The sequence below is a fragment of the Rana temporaria genome, chromosome 4 (genome assembly GCF_905171775.1).
Source record: "Rana temporaria chromosome 4, aRanTem1.1, whole genome shotgun sequence".
NCBI classification, from domain to species: domain Eukaryota; kingdom Metazoa; phylum Chordata; class Amphibia; order Anura; family Ranidae; genus Rana; species Rana temporaria.
Window position 1 is genome coordinate 254,013,024 of NC_053492.1, and position 26,198 is coordinate 254,039,221.

At 36.9% G+C, this 26,198-nt stretch overlaps 1 protein-coding gene across 1 annotated transcript in view; it reads right to left on the reverse strand.

Moving 5' to 3' along the window:
• The window catches only part of SIM1 (SIM bHLH transcription factor 1), a 108,855-nt gene that overhangs the window by 34,520 nt on the left and 48,137 nt on the right, over positions 1–26,198 (reverse strand). The window contains exons 3-9 of the mRNA XM_040350154.1: positions 21,206–21,288; positions 19,505–19,594; positions 18,106–18,214; positions 17,919–18,004; positions 16,428–16,627; positions 15,562–15,668; positions 13,543–13,690 (exon numbers count right to left, since the gene is read on the reverse strand). Of these exons, the coding sequence (XP_040206088.1) occupies positions 13,543–13,690; positions 15,562–15,668; positions 16,428–16,627; positions 17,919–18,004; positions 18,106–18,214; positions 19,505–19,594; positions 21,206–21,288 (823 nt within the window). The remainder of the gene's footprint in view (positions 1–13,542; positions 13,691–15,561; positions 15,669–16,427; positions 16,628–17,918; positions 18,005–18,105; positions 18,215–19,504; positions 19,595–21,205; positions 21,289–26,198) is intronic.

Here is a 26,198-nt window from a genome sequence, read left to right on the forward strand (position 1 = left end):
CCTACACTATTCTATGCAAAACAACAGCAGTACTGCCTGTGGTGTCAAGAATCCATGAATGATTTGCATAATACTGTTCTATTTTTTATAGTGTTTTATTATTTTATTTTAGGCAAAAAAGAGGGCTACAATGACAGCAACGGCTTTATACAAATATATTATCTGACAGTTCCCATAAACAATGCCACACTGGGAAAAATTTGAAACACACACAGCAACCTATGTTTCAAAGTAACACATGAGCATATATTTACATCACAGCCTTACCAAAAGCTGAAAAGCAAAATTGTTATACTATATACCACTAAGATCAGTGAGATCCATCCACGTGTGGCTTGTAGCTCTAATCTATCACATGAACAGTAAGCCTAGTTTTTACATAATTAACTGATACCCTTTGTGATCAATGTTTTGGGATTTGTACATCAAAAAGGCAGAAATGAGCACACCTGAATATTTTACAAAACTTTTTTATTTCTCTAATAGAAGGCAGGGGACACATTTTCACCAATCACTCACTATTTGGCCTCCTTTTATGGAATACTGAGCATTCGCAATTTCAATAGTGATTTTGCACCAGCACCTCATTTTACTCAGAAATTCTTAAAATAATATGTCCTCTGCATACACCCACCCTAAAAACAATCTAAAAACATGTATAGCAATTCATGCAATAATTTAATATCTGGGTGTCTAGATGCTTTGAAATATATCCCCTTTGTAGGACAAAAACTTCAAACCACTCTTATTTAAACTCCTTTGCAATAATGCCAGGACAATGTATCCTTTAATATTGTTGTAACTAATATATATATATATATATATATATATATATATATATATATATATATATATATATTCTCAGTTCTAATTACACTTGTGAATTATAGCGTTACAAAATGGAAAACAACACAAAAGAAACAATAATATTAATTTATTATTCAATGGAAGTGGTCCCAGTGGTATTTTAATCTGATGAATAGCCCTAAGGAGACCATTTCATCAGCACTCTGAATGCCCTGATTATAGTACGCTCACATGCTTCAATGATAAACAACCATGACAAGCAACATTATTGTCAGTTGTTAACAATTATGACTTAACTGAAAGTCTATAGGCCTTGAATAATTGTGTGTTGATTATATGCTATTAGCCTTACTAACCAACCAGATATGTGCTTAAATAATCATTATACATGTCTGCTGTGCTGTTTGCTGTCAATACATAATGCCCTAAGAAGATACACTTATTATAGTTGTTTCATTCATGCCTTTACAACTAGTTACTAAATCATATGTTTACAAGTATCTACAAATACATACAGTCGTACATGAATATATACATAATAAGAAACAAGTCAATATGCTTACACTAAGGAAATAATGGTAGTAACAATGTGTGTAATGTGAGAAATTTGTTTTCCTCAGTAATGGGACCCGGGGGGGGGGGGGCAGAACAAAAGTTATTAAGGGACCACAAGCATAAATTGCCAGCAACACTGGTGTGGTCCTAACACAGTCTTACAACCTAACAGTTTAAGAAAAGGATCCATTTACTCCATTCACACTACTGTGATGTGCTACAGTAAACCACACTTTCCCACTAGAGAGTTATTTTTTCTTCATTAGCAATAGGACATACAGAAAAAGTGTGAAAATATTTAAGAACACATGTAAAAAGAAGTTAAAGTGGAACTTCACTCTTTCAATCAATGTTGACTATTTGTAATCCTCATGCTGCCAGCATTAGTAAATAGGTAGTATATCATATTTACATGTTTTAAACTTTTTTTTTATGTTTCTTCAATTCATTTTTAGTTTCTATAGCTCAGCAAGTAATGTCATGTGTTCTAGGAGTCTTCACGAGGTGGAGGAGGGATTTTCTCAACTAAGCACACCATGTATGCCTAAGCTAAGTGCAGATGGATTACTAAAAGTAAATGGTACATGAATCATCTGCCCTTACTTAAGATGTTGACGGCCAGAAATGCTAGGGGGTGTTTTTAAAAATGATTTCTCAGCACAATAAAGCATGGAGACATGCTTGGAAGGTTGAGTTTGCTTTGAATATTAAAAATGAATTAAATTGTACTGCAGGCAGGGGGCACAATCATGTACATGTATGTTGCTGGCTGATGGTCATGCAGCTTACTGATCCACCAGACACAGCAGATTGTGGCTCCCGATATCAGGCTGCTTTAGCGGCTGCTTTAGCGGGCGGGGTCTCAAATGATCACTATGCAATTACATGATCACAATGTAAACACAATTGTTATAAATGGACTTTATTTATAACAGAGGTGCTTACTACTTTGATTCAGTGATAGGCCCACAGATATGACATGGTACCTGGGCCAATCACAGCACCCTATACCATGTGATAGCTGTGGGCCAATCAAAGCACACAATAGTAATCACAGATGATATGATTGTAACCCATTCATGACAGTTCAAAACATTTCTGTTACAGTCATCATCAAAGTGTAAAAAAAAGCAAAACAAAAGCAACTCTGATAAAAGTATGTAAAAAAAAGGAAAAAAAGGGGAAAAATTAAAAAATGTTTAAAAAAAATAATAATAAAAATGTATCTCTTTTTTTTACATTCTGTCCCAAACCCTGATCACCACCACACCAGTCATATGATGATGCTGTACTGCCCTGGTGACAGTATGTAAAGAAAATATGAAATAAAAGCTAATTTTATTTCTTAATTTTCCAAATAATTGTGACAAAAATATTATAACTTCAAAAAACTCATAATGCCTCTTAATAAATACCTCAGACTCTCTACTTTCCAAAAAGGGGTGATGAAGGTGGCGGTGTTTGTACCATCCTGGCATTTTAAGGGCTTCAAAAATTAAATAGGATGTCAGTACACCAGGATTGATTATGTTTCAAATATATCTGTATATATTATAGTTTGTAGATGCTATAACTTTCACACTAACCAATTAATCTATTGGGATTTCTTTTTTAACCAAAATACATTTTGGCCTAAATTTATGAAGACATTTTATTTTAGTGGCTGTTTAGAACAAAAAAATAGAAAATATGTTTTTTTTTTCCAAAAATAATAAGTCTTTTTTTGTTTATATAGAAAATAATAAAAAACCCAATGGTGGTCAAATACCACCAAAGTGTAAAAAAATTATATACACTTTATTTGCGTACAGTGTTGCATAACTGGGAAATTGACAGTTAAATTAGCACAGTGCTGAATAGCAAGAAATGGTCTAGTCATGAAAGTGGTAAAACCTTCTGGATGTCAAAGTAAGTAAGTTAAAGTAATTGTAAAGTCTTGTTTAAAAAAAAAAATACAAACTTACCTGCTCTGTTGTATTGGATTTGCACAGAGCAGCCCTGTTCCTCCTCTTCTCGGGTTTCTCTTCTGCTCTCCTGGCCCCTCCCTCCTGTTGAGTTCCCCTACAGCAAGCAGCTTACTATAGGGGCACCCAAGCCCATTCAGACACAAAGCTATCGCCCGGCCCCACCCCTCTCTCTCCTGATTGGCTGGCTGATTTTGATTGACAGCAGCAGGAGCCAATGGCACCACTGATGTGTCTCAGCCAATCAGGAGGAAGAGTCTCAGATGGCCAAGATACTGGGTAGACATTGCTGGACAGAGATAGGGCTCAGGTAAGTATTAGGGGTTGCTGGGGCAGCTGCTGCACACAGAAGGCTTGTTATCTTATTGCATAGAATGCATTAGGACAAAAAAACCTTCTGACTTTACAGATAATTGCAAAATATAAGCAATACACACCAGGAGTCATTATAAAACATAATTTGCTGTGTAAAGGGGGCTCCTATAACAAAGTTTACAGAAATTCGATGTTAAAATGTTGTAGTATAATAGTGATTATAAAAGTGAGGTTATCTGGTTAACAGGTTTCAGCAAAACATTGTAACCTTGCATTGCATTTCATTTCTCTTCTGTTCATTGCTTTTATATATCTAGGAAGTACTTAAACCCCGGAGGGACTTGAAAAATAAATATTTTTTTCTTCTTCTTTAAATTGAGTGATTTGTTGCATATTCGCCGTCTTAGCATTGGTTGCCCAGAGCCTAGGGCTTCTCTTCTAGTAGTATTTTTTATCTCAGTGTATACACATACTTGGCATAGTATTTAAGAGGAAAATGTAATGCACTGGTTTCTTTCACTATCCTTTGGGAGCATTGATAAAAACATGAAACAGGGATAGTGGAAACACATACTCATTCATATGGAAAATAGGTGAATTTCTATTTGCTTTCTGGCCTATCTATTATACTATAAAATAGATTTGTCTGGTAGTTTCACAGGAATCATTTTCAAGCTGCTTTACATGTATAGGCTAGCAGACATATTCAGACTTCATTCAAGGATTACGTTGTAGAAACAAGAAGCATAAACAACAAGTATATATATATATATATATATATATATATATATATATATTATATGTACAGTATACTGCATACTAATCTCCTGCCTTTACATAATCGTAGACTCTTGCCTATATACAGAAATTCACCCTACAAAACCATATATGTATGGGTGTCACCATAGAAAATGATAAGGCACATTCATTATAGAATAATTCCAGATGAATGTGACTAACTACTACTGGGTAATATTAACACTAAGTTGTCTGTATTTGCAACATGTGTGTGTAGTATCCTAAAGATCTGTAAGAAAGCAATACTGTGTTGTGTTGAAAATAGAAATGTATGGCTACATTTATGTATAAAGGTAGATTGTTATAGGCTACTAAGAAAACCTCTTAGTAACAAAGTCTGCCTCCATTTTAGCCAGATTTCTTGCACTTTGAGACAATTCCATAACATTATAATAATGATGCAGATCACAGTCTGGCCCTGGCACAGCCAGCACAATTCATATGAGGCAAGGACATCCTAGGGAGGATAATTTATTTTTCATATATTGTCCATTAAAATTATTAATATTTTTACTAATAGAGAAACTAAAATAGAGGTCTAATGTTCAAAATAGATTCTTAAGGTCCCCAAAGATATTAAATGGTTATTACCTAATCTAGGCAATAATGTTGGGTGGGAAACAATTTTATGGGCAACCCCTGACCTTTGCAGATGCCCCTTGACTGACAGACATTGTTGGAAGAATTGATCACTGCTGAAAATTATTCCCTGCTGATTATTATTGTTCCCATGAGACAAGGCCAGCAACTGTGTATGTTTATGTGGCAATTATTCGATAGAATGGTCTTGCAGCAGTCTGATCTTCCAATGTAGACTATTTGAGATTTTTTTTTAAGGTAGTGCAAAAGTGCAGTAATCTACAATAATGGTCTTTCACTGGTTTGATGTCAATTAATCGAAATTTCATTACAAATGCATTATTATATAAGCTTTCATGTGATTTCATTACAAAAAAAAACAATCATAAGCAAAATACGTAACTAATTGATAATTTTTTTGATATTAAATAAGTAAGTGCTCACAGCTTTGTAAAAAGTTGTAAGAGCATTAGGCCCCGTACACACGTCCGAGGAACTCGACGAGCAAAACTCATCGTTTTGCTCGTCGAGTTCTGTGTGAAGCCGCCGAGGATCTCAGCGAGCCAACTTTCCTCATTGAACAACGAGGAAATAGAGAACGTGTTCTCTACTTGGCTCGACGAGGAACTCGTTGGCTTCCTCGGCCGAAAGTGTACACACGGCCGGGTTTCTCGGCAGAATTCAGCTCCGATCGAGTTTCTGGCTGAATTCTGCCGAGAAACTCGGTCGTGTGTACGGGGCCTAACTGTCTCCGCTGTTGTGAGTTTCTTTGTTACAAAGAAGATTGCACTGCCGTAAGAGTAATACACACAATTTCACTTTAAACTACAAAGCTTCATTAGAAAAAAATATGTAACAACATAGCACTATACTAAGTTGTAAGTATTAGATAATGCCATATGACTGTAGTACATAATAGAACCTTCTTTGAAAATTAGAGACCATTCAAGTAGGTTAAATCTATTGACTCAAAGTAAAAAGCACTTCACCTTTAATAAGAGTAGTGATTTTTATTTTTTGCTTTTCTTTTATGTCCCACATACTACTTGATCCTGCCAGTTCCCCTGCCCCTGGGTGTGCTTCCTTTCTAGGGTGACAAAATCTTTTTTTTTATTTAAAAAAAAAATGTTGGTGTTTAAAAGCTTTTTACCAGTATCAATTATTTTTATTAATTTTAGAAACAATTTACAATATACAATATGACACAATAGTGTAGCTCCAGACAAAAAAAAAAAAAAAATGTAAGCTTTTTGGATAACATAGGGAAAGGTTACCACCCCTGTAACATTTGTTTTGCTGTCTGTGCCCCTGTTCGGAAGATTCCTACTTTCTGTCCTTATGACAATTGGATTTTGAAAATTTTAGGTTGTTGTGGAAACAAGGATTGGTGATAAATCAAGTGGAGTGGAGACTCCTTTTTCCCATAATAATTCTTACAAGAGTGAATTCCCTTCCCAGGGGTAGATTTCCTCTCACTTACTGTTGTCTATCTCTGTTTGTAAGTAGGAGTTGTTTGTAAATTGGATGGTTGTAACCCGGGGACCGCCTGTATATAAAAGGTGAATATCCTAGGACCTCATCATAACTGCCATATATATCATAATTATTCCCCAAATGGAATGCGAAAGGAATCATGAGAGGTGGAGGCTCCCCACATCTAAATGCAAATAATCCGACAGATCTTTCTCCCAAGTAGATCTAGGGATTACTGGGCCTCTCTACCTAATCCCTACCTCCCACATCCTCATCGCCCCATCTCCCTTCCCCTCCCCCCTTTATCACCCCCAACCTGGGATTGTACAAGAAAAGTTTTCATGTTTGTCCCTTCGGATAATTTTCGACAAACTGTGTACCAACGATCAGATTATCATACGATCGCTTCAAAATCATACCATTTTCTGATCATGTACAGGGCTTTAGGCTTTAATGAAAATAAAACAACATAAATCTAGTTTTCTACTTAGCTATACAATCTTTGGTTTAGCAAGGTATATGATCACTCAGAGCTATTGTCAACAGTCAACTGATAATGATAAAATGTAGTATGAAGTATGCAATATGGCCCTAATGTTATCAGAATACCACAAGTAATAAAGAGGTTTACTATTTATTACAAATGCTTACAATAAATTAGCTGCTTAGCTTTATTCCTTGGCTTTGTTCATCATATTTTCTTGTAATGGGGTGATGAGTAATGATGTCACTAGCAAAGAACAGCTTACAACTTTGCCTGCCGTATGTATTATGTGACTGCCAAGATTGAACAAAAAGTGTTTAAAGACTAAACCTTCAATATTTCTTTATTGTTCTTGGGTTCAGTTACTTTATATGGTCATCTGTTTGCACTTCACTGTAATAATTTGGATCATCGTCTTTTACATGTGTAAAGTGAAAGTACATGAAGGTATATGTATATAGTTTTATTCATGATACTATATGAACTCTAAAATACCATTATATTACAAACTGTTTTTGCATTTATTTATTTTTTTAAATACAAGCATTTGGTATTACAGGCATACCCCACTTTTAAGTACACAATGGGGTTTATTTACTATCGCCGGAGAGTCCAAAATCAGGCCCACCTCTGCATAGAAACCAACGAGCTTCCAGGTTTTATTACCAAAGCTTAATTGAACAAGCCGGGGTTAGAAGCTCATTGGTTTCTATGCAGAAGTGAGCCTGATTTTGCCCTTTTCAGCGATAGTAAATAAACCCTATTGTTTACTTAAAAGTGGGGTATGCCTGTACATGTTGGTCACATAAAAGTAGATCATTGATCTGATACACTAAAAAAAAATGTATTTGCTTTGCCTTTTACATAGGACACTTGGCATATTCAGTGCAGTTCTGGTGCTGTCCTTACTATCCTAGAATAAAATGCTTAGCATTGTGCCTTGCAGGCAGTGCACCCAAACATCTGGGTTTAAGAGTTTGAGAGTGTGCCATATAACACACTAATCAAAGCTATAGTGTGCAAAACTAGTGCAGGAATGTTAACAGACTTTCCAAATTGCATAACACTCTATGAAGTAAATAGGTCTAAACAACCTCTAAAGAGGAAGCAACATAGTTATGGATTCTTGAGTGGGTTTTTTTGTAACATGGATTTTTATACAGATATTAGATCTTATCACCTTTTTACTGACAACAACTTAGATGCTAAAATGATCATTTCAGAAACTCTCCTAACTAAACAGTTGGCTGCTATTCGCAGTCCAAAACATGATCCTGAAGTTTTACAGCTAAATAATTTATGGTGATTGGTAGTACAAAGGGTAATTTGTGGAATCACGTGAGCGCATCAGGAGTGAAAACAAAACCAGATTACACTTTAGAAAGGAGCTGTGTGTTATCTGTTTACAGAGGATTTGTCTTCGAGAACAAAAAGATCATTCAGATGGATTAAATCAAAGAAGCTTGTTGAACCAATAAAGAGAAAGCTACCCAAAAAGATCTGGCTACCAGAGAACTCATTCACAGTATTGAGAGGCACCATCCTCAAGCAATTTGGCTAGTCATGGTGATATTCAAATCTTACAGATGTGGGCAGTCTAATTGGGTGACAGTTGTGCATATCACTTTAGAGACCATATAAATGGTCAAATCAGCCTTTAGACAATTACATACAGTATTTTCATGCTGTCTAACAATATCAAAAGAACACCACAAGACAGATAAAATCTATGCTGGTTTATTAAATTCCTATTTAAAACAAGCATTCTGTGTAGAATATAGGTTCTACTCCCAAAGCTTTACCGCCAAAATACTAAGGCATAGGTGTGCACAGCCTATTGCATTAGGGTGTGAACCCCAAAGCTCAAACACACATGCTTGTGTGTACTGTGTGTGTGTATAATACTGTGCAAAGTTCTTAAGCCTGGTACACACTACAGTTTTTTTTCGTGCAACCCGGAAAAAAATTGACAGCTCCACTCGGGGGACCATGTTCTAACTATGCAAGGTTAGTCCAGCGATCTTCCCTGCTTAGCTGTTGTGTTCTGACAGGGGGACACACACCCCCTGCCAGAACACCCCGATCAGAGCTCTCTGCCATTGACTGAGAGCACTGATCAGGAGTCAGTCGGCTGCTGGTTTTCCAGCATGCACATTCTGACGAAAGCTGACTGTTCGGTCCGCTTCTGTCAGACAGACCAACATACACACAAGAAGAATGTCAGCTGATATTTTTTGTCTCCCGACATTCTGCCTGTGTGTACTGATCTTTTGGTAGGTGTGAAAAAATGCAGCAAATTAAAGTGTTACTAAACCCACAGCAGTAAAATCAGTGTGTATATGCAGTAAATAGTGCTTGTTATACTCACTGTGAAGACTAAGGGTTAATCCCTTGCATTGTGTATAAAGACTGCCTTCTCTGAGCCTCCCCTTCTTTAACTCTCCCAACCCATCTTTCGATAGAACAGAGCATTAGGAGTCAGGCTGCACATGCTCAGTTTGGTGTGTATTGCTAGAGAGTTGTTGTTTTTTTAGGAGAGTGCATGTGATCAGCACAGAGCCAATCAGCACTGTCCAGACAGGATCAGGGGAGAATGAAAACTCCTCCTACAAGCTTAAGCAGAGACTGATCCAAGTCACAAGACTCTTATATACTGCTGATGAGAAAGGGTATTTAGCAGTTTATATTTGCTAAAGCTATTGCATTTCCATGTTCTGTGTACTGTGGGAGACCAGATATAGTGAATGCAGGTTCTGGGTTTAGTAACACTTTAAGAATGTTTTCAGAACTATAAGTGTTAATAGTTTATTTTATATCAATTAACAAAATGGAAAGTAAATGAACAGAAGGGAAATTGAAATCATATCAAATCAATATTTTGCGTGACCACCCTAGCCTTCAAACCAGCATCAATTCTTCAATTCTGTTTGGAACAACCTACCTGCTGAATTCCTTCAACAAGTGTATCTAGAAGAATTGAAGAACTGATGCTGTTTTGAAGGTAAAGGGTGGTCACACCTGAAATTGATGTGACTTGAATTTTATTCTGTTCAATTACGTTTCGATTTGTTAATTGATAAAAAATAAACTATTAACATTTCTATTTCTGAAAGCATTTTCTAACTTACAGCATTTTTTCACACCTGCCTAAAACTTTTTGACAGTACTGTGCATATAGATATATATATATATAGATATATATATCTATATACATGCACACAGACACACACAGGCACGCACACTCCTATAAATCCCTATAAACAAATATTTAAAAAAAAATGTTTAATTAATTAAATAAACACTTATTGCACATGCACAATTAGCATTGCTTTTTGCTGGTGCCCCTCCCCCTCCTCTTCCAAAGGCAATCCTGAACACTACTCTTTTTTTGTGCAACCTAATTTGCAGCTTAAGATTACAGTATGCATGTATTCACTAAATAGGAAATTATGAACATAAATCAGGAATATGCTTCAGACCCATAAAATATGCTTAGATTGCTGTGCCACAAGCAAAATTCCAACAGACATGAAAAAACCTCAGCACAATCTTTAAAAAAAATCCAACTAAAATTGCTTACACTGAATATAGACATAGAGTTAAGATTGTGTCTGAGCCTACCCTAAAGAACTTCACTAGAAGAGTCCGGGGCTGCTTAACTATTAGCAACTGTGAGAAAATGAATACTTTGGTGGGAAGTATGTAATGTACAATAAAATGCATATAGTGCAGGAGTGTGTAATATACTATATACTGTATATGGTGCAGGAGTGTCTAATGTACAAGAGAGTGTATATAGCGCAGAAGAATGTAATGTACAAAATAGTGTATATAGCGCAGGTCTCTGCGAAGCTGGCTGGGGTGATTAGTATGTGCCCACACACACCCAACACACCCCATGCGCACACCTATAGTAATTGTCATTTATGCACATACAGTAAATTTGTCCAAACTTGCATGTATATGTATGGAGGGGGTAGGGTCTTTTAAAATTTTGTTTAACGCTGTGTCCACACTTATGCCGGGTGCGGCTTGCAGAAGGGGTCCAGTGCGTCCTTGTTCTCCGTTTCAAGGATGAATCAGGCCCAAATTTGTGCCTGAATTTGGACCTGAAAGGGAGCCAAAGACACACAGGACTCATGTGCAATCCACTCCGCAGCCGTACCGGAGATGTGAGATGTGAATCTGCTCCATTGAAAGCCAGTCACACTCTCCTGTGGGGGAAACCCACATCCGATTCGCAATAGTGTGAACTGAGCCTAACAGCCTAACTACAGTATATACATACATATATATATATCTATATATATATATAGAGATATATCTCTATATATAGATATATATATATATATATATATATATACAAAACAAAGATCTATATATATATATATATATATATATATATATATAATGAAGTAAGCAGAAGATGCACTACTCAGTGGGACTTGCAATGTGAGGGTTTTCCAAAATGGTTTTAGTAATGTTAATGTGCACTACACCTTTCGTGAGAAAGGCGGGCTTTACCTGGCTCGAAACATTGGCATTAGTAAAACCAGATTGAAAATTCTCCCTGTTGCAAGTCCCACTGAGTGCATCTGCTGCCTGCCTCATATTAGAGATTCTCTCTATAAAGACATCAGACACTGTTGCCTCTTGTGCCCTCAGCCAGTATAAATCAATACTATCAGATAGCCTATTCTCACTGTAAATATTTCAAAATGTAATGCTATGACATAAATCTTTAAGTATAAAATACTTACAGTGAGAATAGGCTATCTGGTAGTATTGATTTACACTGGCTGAAGCAACAAGAGGCATCAGTGTCTGATGTCTTTATAAAGAGAATCTATAATATGAGGCACTCAACAGGACTTGCAACCGGGACTGGAGAGGAGCACCGTTGCTGATTGATAATGTAGGTACTGTGTCAGACAGGGGAGGTGCTGTGACTAACAGCAGGAGGTTCTGTGACTGATGGGGGCAAGTGCTGTGACTGACAGTACTGTAACTTTTGATCATTTTATTATATCAGAGGAAAAAAAATCCCCTCTCCCTATTAATTCCTAGGTGCCGACAAATACATTGGATGTTCTTGACATTTGAATCCACTCCATAAACATCAAACACAATATAATGCAGAAACTTAATGATTGCAAAGCTGTGTAAATGTTGGAGTTATGCTAATTTCTGTCATATCTTGTAGCAAACCACACAGCAATCCACTCAAATGTCCAATGTCCGGTGCATATAAAATATCAGCCTGGTGGCATGAATTAGGCTTGATGTTTCAATACTGCAGAAATTGTCTGCACAAAGGAGTAAATCAAGTACAATGTAGCTCAATTCAAACAACTCTTTTTTAGAGTGCAACTGGGCAACAGCAAGTTAAAAGAAAAATATGGCTAAAGCTTTTTTGGTCATACTTCTCTTGTGGGTCACAGGGGTATACTAACTTTTGCTCTCCTGTAACTCAGAGTCAGCTAATAGTAGGCTTTTGCCCACTATCAGCTGACATGGCAGAGCTGCTTCAGGGACCAGGAAGGATCCTGACAATATTGTTGGGATCCACCTGGATGCCTTATTTGAAGCTGGTTCCGCCTCTTAGTGCACCCCTGAGAGCCAAAGCCAACTAAACATTACAATAACATTTTACACCAATAGAACCTTTTTTGGCGGTGTATCATGATTTAATGTACTGATAGCAAATTGATTTTAACTAAGCTATTATGCACCCCTAAGCAATTAAGCCACCCTTTATTTACGAAGTTGACAGCCACTGATCTAAGATATTACTTATTACCACAACTATCACATATTTTATTTTTTATGAGAAAGTAATATCACATCATACTTAGAATAGGTGTTGTGTGCAAAAGCCTGTAATGGAAAAATTAGAATCAAACATTTTTGTTCATTTGGGGCCTATAATAATGCTACTGTAGTTATACGTCTGGTCTTATTCCAAATGTTATGCATTTGCATGTTTTCTTATGACTTTTCTGTTTTATTTCATATAGCATTCTCTTAGGATGATGCATAGGTGTATTTTGGTCCCTAATATTGAAGGTACGGCCTAGTTCTTCACAAGGCAGACAAATAGTCCTTTTTGGAATTACAGGATCTCACAACAGCTCTGCAGAGATGTGGTTTATTTGCCTTACGCGGAAATCTTGCTACATTACAGATACTGTATTCCCATGGAAAATCATCTAGGTCTGAGTGCTGCAATTCTCTCATGAGCCAAAAGTGCACATCAATGACATTTAAGTTCAGTCTCATGTGATAAAAAAGCAATAGATTAAAAACATATATCCCATCACTTTTATTTTTATGGATTTATTGACCAATCTGGTTGAAATTAAGACACTCAGACTGCACTGAACTGACGAAAACCAGATGTCCTTGTTAAGTGCCATATAAATATCCTAATATGTATAACGTGTGAATGATGAGGAACCAAAAAGACGTTTTCCCTTAGTAATATCTGCCAACAACAGTGCAGTATTTACAGATGAGATGACTGTTTATCCGTCACAATGGAAAATAGCAATGCCCAAAATTACTTACGTGAGAACATAATTCACACTGACGATGCAATGTGGTCTGGACGATCTGCTATTGTGCACAATTGTAGCGTAGCTCTGTACCCACACCCATCCTCCTTGTTTAGCCAGGAACCGATAGTACTTTGTAGTAACTTGTCCTTTCACAAGCACTGTATAATAGACAGAATCACATGGTTAGTTGCGTAGTATATTTTTTTACATCGCTTTACTGTATGATGCATGATGCTCTGGGCTTTATTTCTATCGTCTATAAGCACACAACCTTTGGCACCCAAAGTAACACCTATCTGCTGGAATCACATCTTTTACACAGAAAATTCTCTTGATCCTAACCTGTTTTAGAATATTTTGACAGTGTGTAATAGGTAGCCATGAGATTACTCTTATATAGCCCATAGGTACTATGCTACTGAGCCACAATCATTTTGGCTATTGATTACTCTTAAGAGGCATTGGTCAGTTCAATAGAAACTGTCCGATATTCGGCCCATGTGAACTAGAGTCAGTCTGACAGAAGCCTGCCATTCAGCTGGCTTCTGTCGAAGGGGCGTGGCCAAAAAAGGTCTGCTGATCAGCTCCTGATCAGCACTCTCATTGGCTAATGCCGTGTACACACGATCATTTTTCGGCATGAAAAAAAAAATATTTTTCAAAAACGTCATTTAAAATGATCGTGTGTGCGCTTCAAATCATTTTTCAGGTTCTGAAAAATGAAAAAAAAAAATTTGAACATGCTGTATTTTTTAACGTTGTTTTAAACAATGTCGTTTTTAGGGTTGTAAAAAATGATCGTGTGTGGGCTAAAATGACGTAAAAAAACTGCGCATGCTCATAAGCAGGTTATTAGACGGGAGCGCTCGTTCTGGTAAAACTACCGTTCATAATGGAGTAAACACATTCATCACGCTGTAACAGACAAAAAAGCACAAATCATCTTTTACTAACACGGAATCAGCTAAAGCAGCCCAAAGGCGAATGGTACTTCCACTTTATAGTGTCGTCGTACGTGTTGTACGTCACCGCGCTTTGCTAGATCATTTTTTTAAAACGATGGTGTGTGGGCTACGTCGTTTTAATGATGAAGTTGGAAAAACTGTGTTTTTTAAACATGCTGAAAACGTTTTTTTCATGCTGAAAAATGATTGTGTGTGCGCGGCATTAGAGTGCTGATTGGAGTGTTATGGTGGGGAGGGGGGACGCCTCCCTGTCAGAACAAACTAGAACAGCAGGGGAAATCATTGGATAGTTAGTACAGCAGATTCTACTGAGCTGTGAGTTTTATTTTTTCGTTCAGCCATGCTGTGTTGAACGAAAAAAGACTACTAGTGTGTACGGGGCAATAAATTTAATTGTGGTCTGTAACAGAACTTTGCTTCACATTCAATGTGTACTTAAAAGTGTTATAGAACCTATCTATGGGGATTGAACAAAATCCAGATGTATAAGAGCAGTCAGAGAAATAGCAATGGGGCAGGTTTATTTTGTCTGATTGCTACTGCTTCTTTGTACAATTCATGTTGGATTCACATTATCTTAAAGATATTTAAAACATGCCATCATGTCTGAGTCTTCTCTTTGGGCAGCTTAAATTTTAAAATGTCTGCCATAATCTAATGAGCAACATGCCCGTCCAGATACAGTATCTGAGGATAAATAGATAGATAGATAGATAGATAGATAGATAGATAGATAGATAGGTAGATAGATAGATAGATAGATAGATAGATAGATAGATAGATAGATAGATAGATAGATAGATAGATAGACAGACATTGTAGATTGACAGATAGACATATCTAGACGGAAGGATAAATACAGCAATTTTATGGTTCCCTAAATGATAATGCCATTATAGTCAACAAAGGGACTTGGGTGGTAATTATAATTTCCTTTAAGGTACTATTTGTAGTTTAGAAGGCTGAAAAAAAAGGTGATATTGTAGATCCCATATCTATTTAACAGTGCAATTTCATAAGCATACCGGAAGTTGTTATTGAAAGAGAAAAAAAAACATACTTACATAAATGATGTGCACACCTCAGATGAAATGTATCACATCCATGTACATGATGATATAAGGTCTTTTCAATCAAATCTTGAGGTTCATATCCAGTTAGCTCTGCAACTCTAAAGTAACCAAAAAATGATAATTAGAGCCTTTTCAAGTTACCTTGCGTGGACTACTGTATGGGTACTGATGTATATATAGAAACACAGAGTGACGGTAAAAAAAAAACCAAGTGGTCTGCTCTATTTTTTTCTAAATCCGTTATGTTTTATCAATATCTTTTTGTAAGTAAGGGCTCCAGAACTGGGCACAGTATTCTAAAAAAAAGTATAACTGATGATCTATATAGAGGAATCAGGACATACTTCTTCCTATGGATGATCCCTCTAGTGATGCATCCTAGAATTCTATTTGTTTTCCCACTGCATGGCCACATTGTTTGCTCATTTTGCAGCCATCTGAAATAAGTCCTACCAAATCCTTTTCCTCTGTAGTGCTGGCCAATACTATACCCCCAATGTTGAACTCTCTCAAGGGATATTTTTTCCTTAGGTATATTTTACATTTAGAAGCACTGAACTGCAGTTTCCACACAATCACCACCTGTTGCACATGCCTTGAGTGAATTCAAATACTCCAAAAACATAATTTTTTTGTAAAATGAATCCTACTAACAAACATATACTTTACTGTGGAATAAGGTAATGATTCCATTGAGCTCCAGCAATTTCAAAATAAATCAAATACAATAATATCTGTGGATGTCATTATATATTACTAGGGCATATGAATAATAGTTCCTTAAAAAAAACTGTTACTGTAACTAAAGTAAGTGTTAGTGTTACTTTAATAATTGCACAAAACTAAACCCAACCTACCTGGAGTCCAGAAATATCAGCTTCATATCAAGACTGGCTCTGAACATGAACATATTACTGTGAAGCTTGATTTCAGTTACTGCACTAGGAGGGAGTGAATGACCCACAGCCACCAAGCCTACATTCTGGTAGCAGCCATCAAACGGTGACATGTCCAGACTATACTGTCTGATCTTCAAGTATCCACTACAATGAATAACCTGTAACATACAAAAAGAGAGTCCGAACACATCAGCATACATTTATTTACATCCTTTAATTTACATTGATGTGTTTAATACAGGTTTATGTGAACTAGTGAAAAAATCGGAGACAAACATTAAAGTGAACCCGACCTGGTCAAAAATATTTTTTAACTAATAACAATTCAAGAAGTTTTTTATGCACCTGGGTTAATCTCTAAATCAATCTCTTTTGAGCACTATTGAATCCTAGGCTAAGGCTGCAAATGTGGCAGAGATAAAGTTATGTCCCTTCTTGAAAAAACCTTACCCCCTGTTGTTAAGCTACCAAATGCCAGAATTCAAGTGGACATAACATGATGGTGGTATATGACAACTGAATAACAGTTGCTGGGGCTTTGTGCTAGGGGCAGGGCTTAATCTAGAAGTCAATGCCCCATAGGAACAGAAGACATTCTGGAAGACCAACACCAACACTTCAGCACTAAAACCCTTAAAAACATTTTGGTTCAGGTCAGTTTCATTTTAATAGAAAGCTAAGTCTGATTTATATGTAATAATACTTATAGTGTAACTGCCTTGTTGGTACATCGTACCAAATTCAAACAACTCTTACATTAAGTACAGTTCAGCTTGCTTTAGCTACTAAGGAAAAAGGTACACCAAATGTTGTGTGTTCTGCCTATGATCTACACTGCTGCCCTGACAAAAGTACACAGAAAAATGTTTATGCACAGAGATCGGTAGAATAATTCTTTCCTGTTTCCCATGACCCAGCACAGGAGATGTATGGGTATCTGTTCAGTGCCAGACTTACACACAAGTTTCCCAATGTAACTTTGCCAGACCAGCAATGTGAGCATTTATGAACACTATTGCTGCACTTCAAAGGCAGCAACAAGGTACATAAAAAAAATAAACATTTTTATATTTGCATTCAATTGATATATAAAAGCCATTTTGAGTGCTGTACAGATAGGCCAGCCATTCAATCAACTTTGTAAATGAAAGAAAAAAACTGAGTTTATAACAGGAGCTTCCAATACTTTGGTTACCCTATTTAGTAAGAAGAAGTCTGTTCTGACAGATCTATCCATTTGATGCTCTTCCTATTGAACAAGAGCTCCCCCAAGACTGCCGGTAAAATAATTATACAAGACAGCACAGTTTTGGTGAAAACACAAAACCATTGCAACTACATTTACAAATTCAGACATATATACACCATTGTCTTGTATATCCATGACATAGTTTTATTCATTGGTTCGTTCACAAAAGACCAAGTCTAGCCCTCATGAAGATTACCCACCTTATACCCTCCACATGTAAGACCTGCATTCCTCTTTGCCAGCACACACTTCATCCGCAGGAAAAATGAACGCTCAATCTCATATTCTGCAAGGCAAGACAAACAGTGTTACTTGTAGGTCACATTCCTCTAGATCTATAACCTAGCTCTGATTCTCCACAGACAGCGATATGGAGCTGTGATTTACCCTGGACAAAATGTGAATGGTAGGGCTGATGAGCTGTAAGCACTGCAGTCATTTCATCATGATCAGCAGGATGGATGTATTCAAAGATGCTATTTCCAGTCAATTCTACCTGCAAAAGGAAAAGCAAACCATTAATCATTATAGTCTTTCTTGCAGCTATGCAAAATCATTTTTTTTACTGTGCATCCACAGGCCAATTTATTGAGCCCTATTTGACCACATCTCCATTGAGAGTGGTATTTCAGGATTATAGGATAATTGTGAAGGTGTAATTATAGTATCCTTCTTTGAGGGATCCTTCTATCTGGTAAGAAGCGTGTCACACTAGCAGGAGGTGTCTTGGATCATTTTTTTATTTGCCATGGCAACACCAATTTTTCACTCGATATTATATATGCAGTGATTATTGCATTATTCACTTGTGGGAATTTTATGTTCACCTCATCTGTTTATATGTGTGATAAATGGTCACTTAAATGTTTGTTGATTGAATTTATGTGTTATTTTGTACACTTGTTTCTGTCTTTATATGAATCCAATTTAATACTATTGTGTAATCTTTGAAATAGGCAACACACTGTTTGTAAGTAAATACCCCTATTTGACCTATCTGATTTTCAGACAGATTAAGTTATTTTAAAACTACGGTAACAATAATATTCCCACTTATGCTAAACAAATTGGGTGGAATAGAAAATGTGGTTGCATAGTTATAACATCTTCAGTTGAACATGATCATAATGTAGCCATTCTTATTGATCACATGTGAGGATGGTGCTACAAATGACATGATAAATGCACAGTGTTACCTAACTTTCATGCTCATTGTTTTTCACTATTAAAGAATCAGTCCATATGGAAAGTTAACAATGTTTTGACAGCCCTTGTGAGTCCACAATTAGAACTGCAAAGGATTTGTCAGGCTGACTTTTTTTTTTTTTTTATGTGTGCTGAAAAAACAAAGATGAAATTTGATAACCTCCATCTCCTTACTAGTTTGCATAGACATGATGGAAACAATAACAATCAGCCAAAACTAAGTCAACAGGGGGTCTTTACAGTGGCCTGCTGATACCTGACATGATATTTATTGCCCAAACCAAAAGTCAGCAATCATCTCATGTGTTTGGGTACTTGCAGTCAAACAGAGTGGAAAAACAATGTATCATACAGATAGGTTTTCACCTGTACAAATCAGAAAGAGAGCGATAGATAGATACATTATTGGAAACATTTTTGCATCTCCCACTGGTTCTAGAAAAACTCCTTAACAGAGTCCACACACCACATATCCTTTTAGTGCTTATCTGCAGATAAAAAGTAGCAACCTAATACATCCTCTGATTAACAGCTACAAGTGTGAGTAATTGTACATGAGCAAACAGCTACAATCACCTACCTGTGATAAGCCCAGGTGGACTGAAGCAGTTTCAGAGATATACATGATTTTCCCATCAGGAGCCACCACAAAGATGAAACCATCTAAGGTCTAAGTAGGAGAAAAGAAAATAAACTAAACAGCAAATTCATATTCCCCTACCCAAACACCCAGAGTGCAGCAATTTAAATACTATTTACATTTCAAGAGCGCTTGGGTGGTCAGATGTCCCTTCACCTCTGATTTAAACATCTCATTGTTGAATCAAACATGGTGTTAGGCAAGATAGTGCTATATGGGAAATGAGTTTAATCTTCTATTGTTTAACATATCAAAAGCTTATCACCTGTAAACACTGTGAAGATATACGACTCTCAGCAGGGAAAGTGGCTTTAAGCTACTACAAGGCAGAAATCGACTTTACAGACGATTCTGCCTCTCACAATGCTGGTATCTGATAAACAGTTTATACAAGTAACAACAGGGGATTAGATATGTATTTTCCTAAACTCAACACTCATTCTTCCTATTACAGTCTTATTTCCTGGACTTCTTATTCACACTGGTGACAATCTTACAAAATAAAAATATCCTATCATTGCATGAAAGCATGTTTTGACAATACAAATCCCATATACATATACCCTTATTTTTCATAATTAGGTAGCCAAAATGTAACAGTCAGCAAGCATTATCACATCACAGATCACTAAAATGTAACAGTCAGTAAGCATTATTATATATATCACAAATAGCTAAATTTAACATTTAGCAAGCTTATCACATAAACGTTGCATGATAATAATGACATTTGTTTTAAACTAAAACCCCTAAAGCATGAATGCACCCATCTTTAATAGATGCCGGTATGTCAATTTATCCACTAGTCTTCTTTACCTTTTAGATAATCCATCTTTTCCATCTCCCTCTATAGATCCTAGCTGTGCTCTACTATTATGAATCAAAGACTCAATCCTCTGTCTCCAACACTCTTCTGTCTCCTCTTGCTTCTCTCCCCATCATATAAAATACAGGAAACAAGCAACAGGGACAGTTATGCCTCGTACACACGGCCGGATTTTCAGAGAAAAAAAGTCAGACAGGCTTTTTTTCTTGGAAAGTCCGGCCGTGTGTAGCCTCCATCTGACTTTTTTTTCTGAAGTCCGACGGACCTTAGATAGAGAATCTGTTCTCTTTCTTTCCGTCGGACTTCCGACGGACTCACGGCGGACTTTTGCACGGTCAAAAGTCCGACCATGTGTACAAGGCATAAGACTCATGTAAAATGTCCGCTGGATGATATTGGAATTCCAGCACCATGATCTCGCTGGTGGATAAATAAACTAAGCTACTATCATCTAACAGAATATGAGATATCAGGTTAGGTGGGCTGATCTTTTATTAAAAATAAAGAGCAATGTGCAGTAGTAATCCATATTAACCAATCAGGATTTATCTTTTATTTTATATATTCATCCAATCTAATGAAAGCTGAAAGCAGATTTTCTGCCATGAGTTACTATTGAAAAAGCCTGTAGTGTAAAAGGTTACATACAAACATAACATTTATAATATGGTAGCTGTTTTCATTACTTTCTAATTCAATAAAACGAATGCACGTGAACTAGTATAAATTACACCAAGTTATAATTAAGAGTTCACTGAAAGGTCTACATTTTGTAATGATTAATCAGATATGGTAGTTTTCCCTAAATTTAGTACCTGTAAAAGATGAGATCCCAACTCTCGACCAACATTATCCAACGTGCTTGGTCTGCTAGCATGGCCCCAGGCTTCTCCAAGTCCTGTATGCATAAACAAACATAAGAATTGGTTAGAGGGCTGGTCCTGCACTCCAGCATCCTAGAGGTCAACTGCTACCTTAACTCCCTGCAAACAGGAGCATTTTATTCCTAGCTCAATTTCTGTAAAGTGAATCATGTCCTGACTGCTGGCGTAGCAGTATTAAGTACACAAGTGTGAATGAAATATGAGCTACTACATGAAATAGAAGCACTTATCCTCATAAAAGAAGAATATTCATATCCATGGAAATGCTAAATGATGCTTAATAGGACACGGCTGGTTCATATGAGGTTAGACAGAATGACCTTTTCAGTGCTGTATATTTATATAAGTAGAGAAATGTACAGCATTGGCTGCAGTCCAGTTATTATTAATTGCCCCATTTATGAAAAAAAGTCACTTAAGTACAAGAGGGGCATGGACCAGTGAAAAAGAAAAATTATGCCAGGGGGAAAAAGAGTATTAAAGTGACCCTGTCATCGCAGTGTCACTTGTATAGAATTACTTACCTGCTTACCTCAGTTTTTTTTGTAAGATAAATATTAATATTTCATATGAATATAATGTAGTCAGTAGTTACTTATTCATTACTGGACAGCTGAGCGAGAGAGATCGTGACTAAAAAGAGTTATTTTTGTTGAGCTAACACTTTAGCTAACTTTATGAAGAAAAAAATTAATAAAATTGACCTGCAACTATTAAAGTTTCTCTTTAAATAAAGTAATTTAGTAAATGGCAGAGTTACTAAAACAAGAAGAAACATTTCAGTATAACTTAATCATTATCTCTACCCTTCCTATTACTTGCAAAAAATAAAATAAAAAAGATATTAACAAAAATAATCAGCATTATTGCCTTGAAATAATTAGTATGATAAATAAGTCCGTTCTTATTTACTCATATGGTAAAAAAAACAATCCCTTGCAAAAATGCAATACTTTTATACCTTTATTTTTCATTATTATGAATGTATGTATGCATTTATGTTTGTGTTTAATGTGAATCGTGTTATCTATGTATTAATGTATAAAAAGCGTTACATACCGAGTATAAGCTGAGTTTTTCAGCACATTTTATTGTGCTGAAAATGTCCCCCACGGCTTATACTCGAGTTACCTTTTTGCGCCTGATCTTCCGGACTTTGGGGACCTGGTACTGGCTGGCCGTAGGTCCCCTGGACCCCAAACTTGGCACACATATAGCCTCACTCTTCCTCTACAAGTTTGTTTCCTGAGGGCACCTACGACTGGGGAGCACCAATTTTTCAAGTCGGGCACCCCTTCTATATACTCCCATGTTAAACGTAAGTCTAGTCATGGACACACTGAGGCATGGACACAGTGAGGCACAGACACAGTGGGGCATGGCCACAGTGAGGCATAGGCAGAGTGAGGCATGGGCACAGTGAGGCATTGACACAGTGAGGCATGGACACAGTGAGGCATGGGCACAGTGAGGCATGGGCACAGTGAGGCATGCACATTGACACAGTGAGGCAAAGTGAGGCACAGTGAGGCACAGTGAGGCATGGACACAGTGAGGCATGGGCACAGTGAGGTATGGGGACAGTGAGGCATGGACACAGTGAGGCATGCACATGGACACAGTGAGGCAAAGTGAGGCACAGTGAGGTATGCAGATGGACACCCTAGGCTTATACTCGAGTCAATACGTTTTCACAGTTTTTTGTGGTAAAATTAGGTGCCTCAGCTTATATTCGGGTCGGCTTATACTCGAGTATATACGGTAATATAATTATATATTGCATGGAAATATCATGTTTGTTTTTTACATATACAGACTGTCCTTTCTGTTCCCCGATGTTTTATACCATCATGGTTTTGCTTAACACTTCTTTCTCAGTGTGTCTTTGCAGACTACTGAACAAAATACTATTTTCAGATTTTTTTTACAGTAATTGGTTTGATCATAGCAGCTGTTCAGTAAGGGTGGTACTGTATTTATTTGATACCATATACAATAGTGGGGATCTAGAAATCTATATACTACATGTAACATTCCTGAAAGCATGAACGAGCAGACAAGTAAAAATGTGAAAGGCACATAAAATAAATATCAGGTAAATAGTATCATTAATAACTCATAATGTGTACTTACTGGAAATACACAATATTTTACCTTATATGCTTAACCCTTAAAAAGCTTCAAATAGAATTGAATGCAGACTGTGTACCGTATTTAAAAGAAAAAAACATAAATCAGAAATTTAAGGTAATAAAAAATAAAAAAATACTGTACTGACTGGTGAAAACATAATTGTAAAATGTAAATAAATCAGACTTTCATTTGTAAAATATAAAGAGAAATATATATATATATATATATATATATATATATATATATATATATATATATATATATATATATATATATATATTTAGACAGTATCCAACACAAAAAGTTAAAAAAAGTCATACATATCAAATCAGTATAAAAAAAGCTAAAACTATTTAGGAACTTTTCTCGGGAGTGTGAAAATGAAAAGTCAGCAGCTACAAATATTGTAGTTGCTGACTTTTAAGAAACAGATACACATCATCCCATGAAGTCCAGCACTCTTTTTCACAGAGTCAACTCTTTTCAAGTCTTTATATCCTCTGAGCTGCTATCTTGGCTTTAGGAGCTGCCTGCGACTTGCTAACTATTCACATTCGCCCCCCTGCTGTGCATGTACAAAATTGCTAACTGCCATGAGATTGGTCCTGTAGCTTCCTGGGATATGTGACATTGCCCGCAGGAGGCTGAAGGAGAGCAAAGCAGACCAAGGCAATGTCATTATATTCTAAGCAAGAAACAAGTAGTTAAGAGTGGGTACCATCAACAAACAAACTGAAATTTAGTTATAGGCTAGAGCGGAGGAAGAATATTGGGATAAGTTTCATTTTTGGCTGAAGGTCGGCTTTAACTATTAACCCAATTTGGATGATTTACCAAGGGAATAGAGATTGTTCACTTGGCAAAGTGAATCATCATTACACTTAATAAGTAAAGTGAAAGTGTGTCCACATAGGGGCAGCAACTAGCAAATAGAATGTTTCTCATTTAATGAGAATGTTAGAGAATTAGGTAAAGCTGCATTCACTTTGATTACCCAATTATGTGCTAGAAAAAAAAGTGTTTTTTATTTCCCTTGCACATGATTGGACATTCAAAGTGAACACAGCTTCCTCTTATTCACTAGCATTCACTCTGCAAACAGATCCCTTACCTACCTAGGGAAACAGCCTCAATTCCTTTAGTAAATCAACCCCAATGAATACCAAATAATGAGCAAGGAAAATAGAAAACAGGACTTTTGGTTGCACGTGATTGGATAACTAAGGCTGGCCATACATGGTTTAAATCTTGACTGGCTCAGCAGGAACCAGCCAAGATTTGAACCATTAATGGGCAGGCTGAATGTACCAAGTTGATCGATCGATCGATCAACTTGGGTACAACCAGCCTGCTGGGTTTGCTTCTGATTATCGCAAGCAGCTGCTATAGCTGCTAGCGATAATCAATGTCTTCTCCCGGCAGGGCTGCTTTCCCCTCCCCCTGATGGGAGAAGAAAATTGCTCACCAGGAGAGATTCCCCTGTCTGCACTGTCTGTGCTGATGGGGGAATCATGTGAATTTCTTTCTTGCAACCTTTGGTTGCAGGAAATAAATTTGCACCATCTATGGGCTGCCTTAAGCAAACTCAGCTTGATTGTATGCACTAAGCTAAGTGAATAATTACAAAGCTTAGTAAAACTGCATTTTCCAAAGTGAACATTTTTCTTAGTAAGTAGTCTCTATTTCTTTAATAAACCAACCCCAAAATGGTATTACCATCATGTATTTATTCTTCAAACTTCATATTCAATCTCATACATAAATGTATGAATGCATCTTTAGACGAATAATCTTTATCTATACACCTATCCTCTCTAGGGCCTAAGGCTAAAAAAAATTGAAACATACAGTATCTCACAAAAGTGAGTACCCCCCTCACATTTTTGTAAACATTTTATTATATCTTTGTGACAACACTAAATAAATTACACATTTGCTACAATGTAAAGTAGTGAGTGTATAGCTTGTATAACAGTGTAAAATTGCTGTCCCCTCAAAATACACCCCTAAGTAAAAATGTCCAAATTGGGGAAAATTAGCCATTTTCCCTTCCCGGTGTCATGTGACTCATTAGTGTTAAAAGGTCTCAGGTGTGAATGGGGAGCAGGTGTGTTAAATTGTGTTATCGCTCTCACTCTCTCATACTGTTAACTGGAAGTTTAACATGGCACCTCATGGCAAAAAACTCTCTGAGGATCTTAAAAAAAAAAATTGTTGCTCTACATAAAGATGGCCTTGGCTATAAGAAGATTGCCAAGACCCTGAAACTGAGCTGCAGCACGGTGGTCAAGACCATACAGCAGTTTAACAGGACAGGTTTCACTCAGAACAGGCCTTGCCGTGGTCAACCAAAGAAGTTGAGTGCAGTTGTTCAGGGTCATATTCAGGGGTTGTCTTTGGGAAATAGACGTATGAGTGTTGCCAGCATTGCTGCAGTGGTTGAAGGGGTGGGGGGTCAGCCTGTTAGTGCTCAGATCATATGCTGCACACTGCATCAAATTGGTCTGCATTGCTATCATCCCAGAAGGATGCCTCTTCTAAAGATGATGCACAAGAAAGCCCACAAACAGTTTGCTGAAGACAAGCAGACTAAGGCCATGGATTACTGGAACAATGTCCTGTGGTCTTATGAGACCAAGGTAAACATAGTTGGTTCAGATGGTGTCAAGCGTGTGTGGCAGCAACCAGGTGAAGAGTACAAAGACAAGTGTGTCTTGCCTACAGTCATGCATGGTTGTGGGAGTGTCATGGTATGGGGCTGCATGGGTGCTGCCGGCACTGGGAAGCTACA